This window comes from Electrona antarctica, assembly GCF_951216825.1.
Source record: "Electrona antarctica genome assembly, chromosome: 3".
In the NCBI taxonomy this organism is placed as follows: Eukaryota; Metazoa; Chordata; class Actinopteri; order Myctophiformes; family Myctophidae; genus Electrona; species Electrona antarctica.
In genome coordinates, this window is record NC_136808.1 from 50183996 (window position 1) to 50194959 (window position 10964).

Below are 10964 nucleotides of genomic sequence, written 5' to 3' on the forward strand. Positions count from 1 at the left end.
TAATGCTAATATACTGTACTGTGTCCAGTTAGTGTATTAGACAGAAATGTAAAACAGCAGTACAGTCAAACACTAAAAGGGATAGCACACAAACAAATCCTTGCGGGCTTGTTTGCATTTAGGCCCTACGCAATCAATTCATAGTCATGACATGAAAAATAACAACAATATTCAATATCATCACAGAATTTATAATAAAACACTACAGAAGGGAGAAGTGATCATTTCCTCTCCCTGCTGAAAGGTGGATATTCAGGCCTGTTTATGATCAACTGGTATGTGTTAAAAAAGCACTCTTAAGGTTGAGACTGACACCCAGTGAAGTCACATTCCCTGGCCATAAATATTTGGAAAGCAGCGGGATATGTCATGCATCTTATGCCATTATCTTATAACTTAGTTAACTTGAGGAGGTAAGCGGAGGGCTCGCCTTAAAGGGACACTTCACCCTTTTTGCAAAAAAATACATGTTAATGACATTTAGAAGATTTAGAACACTTTCCTGGGGGTCTTTATGTGTGTAATATGTGGTTTTAGATATGTTTGATTTTAGCAGTGAGCCCAGTGTCTCTGATGTCATGGACACTGGGCTCACTTACTTCCCGTACTACATGTTGTCTCAGTAAGACATAACTCCCCCTATCCACAAGGAGGAGCAGTGCACCAAAGCATTATGGGAATTGTTGTCCAGGAAGTAAGTGAGCCCAGTGTCCATGACATCAGAGACACTGGGCTCACTGCTAGAATCTAATATATCTAAAACCACAGATTACACACATAGGTCCTCATTCACAAAGGAGAAATACGCCAGAGTGTATCGGAAGCGTAACGGAAGCGTAAACAGATGCGGGAAATTCCGTCCGATCACGCAACGTTGTTTTGCCGTGCAATTCAAAGAGCGGTGTGTACCACAGGTACGCAGGTGTATGTTGTGAGGTACGCAGGTGAATGCGAGCGGGTGCCAAATGATCGGAAAATCAGCGGATAACTTCATTTGCATTGATCCACGCCCCATTTCACACCATAAAAGGCGTCAAGCATGACTCAGCAGACAGCAGTAAAAAAACAAAAAAGAACTATAGGCCTTACAGCTCAAACGAAATAGAGGTCCTCCTGACGGAATGCAACAAAATAATGATATTTTCCAGTATAGTGGCTTCACAAATTAAAATAAAAATGATTGCTGGAAAGAAATTAGGCTATATTAGGAAATTAAAAGAAAATGATCTGACCATGTCAAGCGCCGGAGCGACGACCACCACCTGCAGTCTCTTTTTTTACATCCATATACCATTACATTTGTGCGTGATTCTTTATATTGTCTATAGCCTACCATTAAACTATATAAATCATTTTCCCAAGCTTACAAAACGGTGAACGCTGCTCCGCACCGCTGCAGCAATGTCAAGCTGACTTACGGTATACAATGCAGCTTGGCCATTTATTTATTTAAGTTCGGGACCAAGGCAGCAAGCTAGCGTATACTTGGCAATTATATTATAAAGCCTTTTCTTTTCTATTAAACAATTGCTCACTCACACCTTTGCAGAGGTAAAACATATATCCGATATTTTTATCAGAGCTGCATTGATTCATGCGGGGAATAGATTAATATCATCTCACTGTCATCCGTCTGAATGCCATGTGGAGAATGGATTTGTTCTGATCATGGACACGTAGGCATAGGCCTATAGCTATTTAAAATTTCAACCATATACGGCGGGTATAGCCTCCTCTTTGTCAGATCTAAGTGCAGGTTCATTTATGATGATGTCATATTAAAATGATTCGCGAATTTCGCGGGACATTTGGCACCAAACTTGATTGATCTCATCAATGTAGTAGCCTACAGCCCAGCTATAAGTTCCCCATATTATAATTAATTAAGGTGCACTGGCTTAAAACTATGACTGGCCGAATTGCACGCGCTGATGCAATAATGTGGACTTCTATTTTTTTATAGGGCTAATTCATTTTCCAATGAATTCGTACAGTGCAGAATGCAGATAAGTGTATGTTCTTATTATAATTGTGAGTTTGTTTTTTAACATGCAGCGCGAGTCCGCGAGAGCCGATCTACAAGCTCACAACGCGTTGCACTGCGAGTAGAAAGCTGTCAAGTGCAGCGCAATCGCGCATGCTAGAAATATCCTAATAAATAAATAAAAAGGTGTCGGGTTTGCAGGGGCAGTTTCTGTATGGGACTCTAGGCTAACCTGCCTCTAGAATGCATGCATTTAGGCATCCAAGTGATACTTGGCTTTTATATAAGCTATCATTTTTGTATGTGCTGACCAATGTTTTGGACACATTCCTACATATTTTATCTGAGATTTGGGGACTTTTAATTGATTCAGAATGAAGACTAAAGCCTTCTGAATAAATCTACGCAAGCAGTACACGACCCTCTGAGCTGGCGCAGCTTTTAGCGGAGATTCCGACCATCCGACGTCACCGTCAAGTTCACGTTCAAGTTCATGAATTCCCACGTAATGTGGGAATCCACGTAAATGCCTGTCCGCTCACGCTCCGCTCACGTTACGTAACGGTATGAGCGTAAACGCCGTTGTGAATGAGGACCATAGAGACCCCCAGGAAAGTGTAAATCTTCTAAACATTATTAACATATTTTTTTTTTGCAAAAAGGGTGAAGTATCCCTTTAAAACAGAAACCGTGGTTTAGTTAAATTATAATGTAAATAGTGAATTTGACATTTTGTGTAAACATTACACCATGATAAAATTGACACAGTGAGCAGGGTACAGCACCGCAGGGCAAAATGTACAAATTCCATTATGAATGTGTTTTATCTGGCTTGACCTGATACTGACTGAATGTCCTTTATCAGAGGAGCAAATAAAACATTGGAAAATATTTTTGATTAAACAGTTGTGAGCTGGTAATCTGCTATTTCTGGCAAGAGCTTATAGTGACAGCCTACAATCCTACATGTAACCTGATTGATTGATTGATTGATTGATTGATTGATTGATTGATTGATTGATTGATTGATTGATTGATTGATTGATTGATTGATTGAAATATTTATTAACAGTTTGCAGAATTACAGTACATTTCAAGCACAAACTCAATACAAAGACTGTTAACTGTGAGTAGACGACCCAATTAAGCATTACACTTGTTTACAAGAGGGTCCACGAGGGTCCACCATGTTCAATTCACAAAATAATTAATGTTCAAAACGGCTTAAAGGGCTATTTCACTTTCAAAAAACCTTTTGGTCATTTCATCATCTACTCAGTCTTATGTGAACACCACAGACAGTTTTTAAGTTGCTTTTTAAGTATTTAGATATTTGATATTCATTTTAGCTGCCCCGTCCCCTTCCTATACAAACCCATTATAACTTAAAACTCCATTTTAACCATGATAGATTCATCAAAAACACCCAACCTATTTACTGTTGACTGATAATGTCCTTCTAATACGTGAGGGGGCCGTGGTTTGTCATTTACTGTTTTCATTTATTTGTAATAATTATTTTAGATTTTGTGAGGAGGAGCTGCAGCATTGTCATTTACTGAAAACAGTAAATGACAAACCACGGCCCCTCATGTATTAGAGGGACAATATCAGTCGACAGAAAAAAGTTTAGGTATTTTTGATGAATCTATCATGGTTAAAATTTAAGTTATAATGGGTTTGTATAGGAAGGGGGCGGGGAGTTAAAATGAATATCAAATATCTAAATACTGACTGAAGCAACTTAAGAACTGCCCGGGGTGTTCAAATAACTTAACTGTTAGGTCTCAGTGCGTGAGGGTAAATGAGGTCCTGTCTTCTCTGTTGCTCTCCTCCACTGGTTCTCCCCAAGGCTGTTGTCTCTCCTCACTACTGTATATTCTGTATACCAACGACTGTTGTAGCAATCACCCTAACAGGTATATTGTCAAATTTGCTGATGACTCTGTGATTGTTAGCCTTCTTGAAGACAATGAGGTACAGCATGGGCCAGTTGTCAATGACTTCATATTGTGGTGTGACAAGTCATTCTTACAGTTAAATGTGACCAAAACAAAAGACATGATCATCAGCTTTAGAAGGACTCCTCCCAGTCCTGCTCCTACACTCATTAAGGGCACAGAAATTGAAATTGTAGAGAACTATAAATACTTGGGTGTCGTTCTTGACAACAAACTCTCCTTTGACTCTCATGTTGCTCTTTGACACTCATCAAAAAAAGTCCAGCAGCGTCTTTTTTTTCTGAGGAAAATGTGTTCTTTTAATGTCTCGTCTGTGATGATGACTCTTTTCTATAGAAGTTTTATTGAATCTGTTCTCATGTTTTGTATGGTTGCCTGGTACGGTAATCTGACCCTGGCAAACAAGAACAGGCTCAGCAGCCTCGTCAAAGTGGCCAGTAAGATTTCTGGGAGAACCCAAGCCCAACTCATAGAACTGTACAAGAGGGAGAACCCAAGCCCAACTCATAGAACTGTACAAGAGGGAGAACCCAAAGCCCAACTCATAGAACTGTACAAGAGGGAGAACCCAAAGCCCAACTCATAGAACTGTACAAGAGGCAGATGCTTAAGAGAGCCTCCTCCCTCCTGGAGGTATCGGATCACCCACTTCGGTCTGAGTTTGACCTGTTGCCCTCAGGTCGTCGGCTGAGGGTGCTCCACTACAAAGACTAATCGGTTCAAACTATCCTTTGTCCCGGCTGCTATTCAACTGCTGAACAGCAGATAGCACTTTATTCTTGCCTCTTTGTACATACTGCCCACTAATGCACTTTTGCTGACTTTGCTACTTGGAATGTCATGAATTCTCTGTCTCTAGTGCCCTGTTCTTAGATCTCAGTCTTGTATTGAATGTTGTTTTGTGTCTATTTTTTACTATGATCTGGCTGCAAAGCAATTTCCCGCAAAGAGACAATAAAGCTAACCTTGAACCTTGATAAGCCTGGGCAGACGTTAAAATGGTTTTTTTTAAAGTGAAATATCCCTTTAATATGTTGATAAAAAAATACATGTCAACTCATCTTTACACTGTATGGGTCTTTGGGACACCCGTACCCGTACAGTACTATACTGGACTATTTGTACTGTACTGTACTACCGGTACTGTGTTGCACAGTACTGTACTATACTACTCATACTGTACTGTACTACTGGTACTGTGTTGTACAGTACTGTACTATACTACTCATACTGTACTGTACTACCGGTACTGTGTTGCACAGTACTGTACTATACTACTCATACTGTACTGTACTACTGGTACTGTGTTGTACAGTACTGTACTATACTCATACTGTACTGTACTGTACTGTACTACCGGTACTGTGTTGTACAGTACTGTACTATACTACTCATACTGTACTGTACTACTGGTACTGTGTTGTACAGTACTGTACTATACTACTCATACTGTACTACCGGTACTGTGTTGTACAGTACTGTACTATACTACTCATACTGTACTACCGGTACTGTGTTGTACAGTACTGTACTATACTACTCATAATGTACTGTAGCCTACTACTGGTACTGTGCTGTATACATTTATTGCAATATCATTGCAATTAATGTTACATGGTCAATCCTGAGCTGAAGTGTTGTTAATGAGCTTCAGTTGTTTTCGACAACAGGACTTTTTGTCATTCTGCAGACGTCACTTGTCGACGAGGAAGTTGACGAGTGCGGTCCTCGGAGACAGGACTGCCCTCTTGACGTTGCGCTCCCCGAGGACACTCCGTCCCAGAGCGCTCTCCACCACCAGCTGCCGCACCCGCTCGGCATCCTGGGACATCTGCGCGGGCACCGTCACCGTTCCACAGAAGCGGTTGTTCACCCGTACACTGAGCTCCACCGTGTCTGGGACCTCCAGGTACTCGGGGTCCACAGTGGGCCAGGGCTGCTGCAGTACATCTCCCCCCCGCCTGAGGAGGGGGCTGAGGGGGTTGTTTACCTGACACAGACCCGTCCAGAGTTCAGAGGTCAGGTGGGGGGCCATGGGTGCCGTCATCACACACAGCACAGCCAGAGCCTCCTCGAACTCCACGCTGTTCTGCACCACTCTGACTGTTGCATTAGCCAGTGTGTTGGTCAGACCCATCAGGCGGGAGATGGCTGCGTTGAACAGGAAGTCCTCTGCAAAGTGGGCGGTTACCTGTTGAATAGCGTGGTTCTTGTTGTTCCAGATGCGGCATACCTCCCCCTGGTCTTTGACCAGCCTGGAGGGACAGGGGAAGTCCCCCGGCTGACGGGCTCCTCGCAGCCTGGACACCAGCTGCCACAGACGAGACTGCCAGCGCAGAACGCCTGCCAGGGCGTCCGTCTTGGCGTCCCAGAGGATGTCCTGTTGGGGCGGCCCGGTGTACAGTATATGGAGCCGCACCGTGTCGATGCCGTACTGCGCGACCACGTCCTGCGGGTCCACGCCGTTGCACTTGGACTTGCTCATCTTCTCCCATGTCACCTGGAGGCGCTGCCGGCCGGCCCGCGACACCGCCTCCTCACCTGTGAAGTCCACGTCTTCTCTGCGGAGGTACCGGCCGCTGTCGGCCAGCCTGAACGTCTGGCCCTTGACCAGACCCTGCACCAGCAGCTTCCTGAAGGGTTCCCTGTGTGTCACCAGGCCCTGGGCACAGCAGAAGTGGCTGAAGAACCGTGCGTAGTACAGGTGCATGACGGCGTGCTCCTTCCCTCCGATGTACACGTCCACAGGCAGCCAGTGGTCCACCAGGGTGCGCTCAAAGGGCCTGTCCCGGTTGTGGGGGTCCGTGTATCTGAAATAATACCAGGCTGAGTCCACAAACGTGTCCATTGTGTCTGTCTCCCTCCTGGCCGGCCCTTTACACAGGGGACAGGTACAGTTGACCCAGTCGTGTGCCACCTCCAGAGGCGAGGCTCCTTTCCCCCTCAGAGAGGCCAGCTTCGGCAGGGTGACGGGGAGCTCCTCTTCGGGGACGGGCACAGGACCGCAAGACGCACAATGCACCACAGGGATGGGTGTGCCCCAGTACCTCTGCCTGGAAATCAACCAATCCCTGAGCTTGTTGCTGGTGAGGTGGCCGCCCGCCTCCCTGTCTCTCGCCCTCTGGGTAATGGAGTCAAATGCCTGCTCTTTGCTCAGCCCGGTGAATTCCTCCGAGTTGACCAGGGTGTAGGTTTGGTCCTCGTGATGCTTCAGTACGGGGGTCCAGCTCAGACCCAGCCTGCTGGCCACACCCATGTCCTCATCGCTGCTGTCTGGGATACCAATTACAGCGTCAAGGTGACCATCGAACGCCTCCTTGTGTGAGATGACCACGGGAACCTCGCGGCCGGTGAACAGGTTGCGTGCGGTGACCTCCGTCAGCGTGTCTGTTCCTGGTCGCAGGGCTTCCTCCAGGGCAGAGCGTGCAGCGCTGCTGCCACGGAGCAGCCGGTGGGAGGGCAGGATGGCCAGGTACGCCGCTCCATAAACGGCTTCCGGGGAGGAGGTGTAGGCAGCCAGCTTCTCCCCGGTCTCCTCTCCCTTCACCTGGAGCTGGAAGTCAAAGAAGCAGCCACTGCAGTCTCCGATCCAGTTGGCCTGCATGGCCTTGACCCCGCACCACTCTGGGAGCTCTGCCAGGGCGTCCAGCAGAGGCTTGGCATAATGGGTGGTCCTGATGAACCACTGTTTAAGCAGCCTGTGTTCCACCAGAGCCCCAGACCTCCAGGAGCGCCCGCTCTCATCCACCTGCTCATCGGCCAACACCGTGTGATCCGCCGGGTCCCAGTTCACCAGAGCCTCTTTCTGATAGGCCAGTCCTGCTTTAAAGAGCTTGACGAACAGATACTGGGTCCAGCGGTAGTAGTCTGCGGAGCAGGTGGTAACCTCCCGGTCCCAGTTAAAGCAAAGCCCCAGGCCGTCAAGCTGCTCCCGCATGGAGGCGATGTTACTCTTGGTCCACTCCTCGGGATCGAGGCCTCTCTCGATGGCGGCGTTCTCCGCCGGGAGGCCGAAAGCATCCCAGCCCATTGGGTTTAACACCTGATGTCCTCTCATCCTCTGGAAGTGTCCGATGGTGTCACCGATGGTATAGACACGCACATGTCCCATGTGCAGACGGCCAGACGGGTACGGAAACATGGAGAGGACATAAAATGTCTTCCTGCCAGAGTCCTCCTCCTTTGCGTCCCTGCTCCACTGCTGCATGATGCGCGGGTGCCACCACTGTTCCACCTTGCGCCGGGTCTCTGCTCGGTAGTCCTTCTCCCAGAGCCCCGTCTCGCTGAACAGGGTGCGCCGGGTCTCTGCTCGGTAGTCCTTCTCCCAGAGCCCCGTCTCGCTGAACAGGGTGCGCCGGGTCTCTGCTCGGTAGTCCTTCTCCCAGAGCCCCGTCTCGCTGAACAGGGTGCGCCGGGTCTCTGCTCGGTAGTCCTTCTCCCAGAGCCCCGTCTCGCTGAACAGGGTGCGCAGAGTGCAGGAGACGGGGAGAGGGTGGTACCGGAGGAGGAGACGAGGACCCAAACAGGCCAGCGGGCCGCACAGGGATGATGCCGGCATGGTTCCGTCGTCACCCAATTAAGGATGACGTATTATTTTCCAGGACCCTTTTATTTAGTGATATGTGCTCTATTGATACAATGCTAGTGTCCCCCATATATGGAGTATGGTATCATTAACATAATGTCATAGTACTGACATCACAAACTGGCCTGGATACCATCTTTTTTTTGGACATGCCTCACACAGAACTCCATATTTGGGCATAAAGGGGACACAGAGAGGGAGAGGAGTGTTAGAGATACAGTAAAGGGACCTCTGAGTGAGAAGTCCGTCCGATCAGCAGATCTCCCAAAATATATGGACTGGAGTACCCTGATTCCATCAACATTATGTCATAGTCATGGACTCCCTATTTGGGCATGCCTGACATGGAACTCCATATATGGGCATTAAAAGAGACACAACTTTACTTACTATAGTAGTTAAAACCACTTCAGCTCTACATTTCGGCAAAATGTTCAACACACAGCTCTGGTTGAAACGGGAACAATGAAACAGAGAAAGACAGATGTGTGAATAGATTATGATCATTATGGTCACAGAAAAGGAGAAGGTTTTACTTCACGGAAACAAAATAACATCCTGTCTCACTAGAGCCACAAAAACCTTCAACATTTAGACGGACATAACCTTACAGACATACCAGTAATAGTACAGTATGTACATAATTATAATGAATTAGGCTACTAATTCTAAATGTATTAAACCATTAACCCAATTAGACCTGGTGTAACCTCTGTGTCTCATAATAGCAACTTAATTTATTTTTTATATTTTTTTAATAAGAATTTAATGTTTTCAGAAAACCTTAGAAATGAGTTAGATTTTAGAATGTGTTTTTTGAATCGGCCTCAGATCTAAATGGGTAGTTAAAACCACTTCAGCTCTACATTTCGGCAATTTGAAAATAGCCGATCTAGGCCTACAAGCTCACATGCGTCACATTACAATCTTGTGAAATGGGTGTAGGTCTATTTCATTCCTTATGTTTGTTTGAACCTCTCTCTCTCCTACACGTTCTTGAATTGGGATTGTAAACCTTTTACCTCAATATCCTTCCACTTCCGCTACTGTATGAACTGTATGCTAAACTACACCAATTAAGGAGTGGTCTCAGTTGTGCTGCATGGAAGTACTATTTTAAATTTGGAAGTGCCATTCCCCCTGTATTCTTTGGGAATTGTCGAGTATATCTTATCCTAGGTCGTTTTCCATCCCATATAAATCTCGATATGAGTTTATCCCATTTTGTGAAATGAGAATTTTTGAGTCGGTGGCATGGGATAGGGTACAGGGTGCATGGTATAGGGTACAGGATGCATGGGATAGGGTACAGGGTGCATGGGATAGGGTACAGGGTGCATGGGATAGGGTACAGGGTGCATGGGATAGGGTACAGGGTGCATGGGATAGGGTACAGGGTGCATGGGATAGGGTACAGGGTGCATGGGATAGAGTACAGGGTGCATGGGATAGGGTACAGGGTGCATGGGATAGGGTACAGGGTGCATGGGATAGGGTACAGGGTGCATGGGATAGGGTACAGGGTGCATGGGATAGGGTACAGGGTGCATGGGATAGGGACAGGTAATGATTGGAATAGATAACAGGAGTCCATTTTAATCGCTTGTATCCCATCACTGAACCCCATTGGATAAAGTTGGACCATCTCTCTATATCTTTCTTTATGTTATTGTCAATTTCTTCATAGTTACTTGTATATAATTTGGATAAGTCTTTGGTTATACCGGTAGTCTGTTATGCCCAGACAATTTGAAAGTTTAATTTATTGACCAGAAATAAAACCACAACACGTTTACACTTGAATGTATTAAAACACAACACCGTTTACACTTTATTATAATATTTATTTTTTTTGGAAAAAGCAGTACAGTATAGACAGCATTTCTATGTATACATAGGACACAAGTGCAATTCCCAGGATTTTTTTTCACCCCTCTTCCCGCCCTCCCCCCTCATCCCCCCTCCACGCGGCTCCATCTCCAATGTAAAATCCTTGCTTTCTTCAGGACTACATATGGGATCAAGTAAACAATCAACAGGGGCAAAGGGCAATATCACTTCAGTGTACATTTCAAAAGGAGAAAAAGAAGAAAGACAAAGACAAAAAAAAAGAAAAACAACAACCAAGAAACGAAAGTATTTACAATATTGCTGAGGGGAACAAAAACAAAAAAGTTTTGGACTTCGACCATGAGAAGAGGAAGGGTGTCTTAAACATTTTCTACAAAGATCATAAAGCAGGCGATTACCGTTTACACTTTAATGTATTAAAACACAACACCGTTTACAGCTTGCAGAAATGAAAACAAACATGTTCACAACAAAATGTGAGCGGTGGGACTAACCAGGTCCAGCCACTAGGTGGAAACCTCACACCTCTAATAGGCCAGTCAATCTAAGATTTGACCCAAAAGAAATTGCAATAGTTGTCGTT

General features: G+C 45.6%; 1 protein-coding gene across 1 annotated transcript; it reads right to left on the reverse strand.

The window, feature by feature from the left end:
- Positions 1 to 5638: 5638 nt before the first annotated feature.
- On the reverse strand, positions 5639 to 8503 carry LOC306919843 (leucine--tRNA ligase, mitochondrial-like; the record flags this gene model as incomplete). Its single annotated transcript, XM_079496393.1, has 1 exon — positions 5639 to 8503. The coding sequence occupies one exon, from the start codon at positions 8501 to 8503 to the stop codon at positions 5639 to 5641; it is 2865 nt and encodes a 954-aa protein (XP_079352519.1).
- Between the last annotated feature and the right edge of the window lie 2461 nt (positions 8504 to 10964).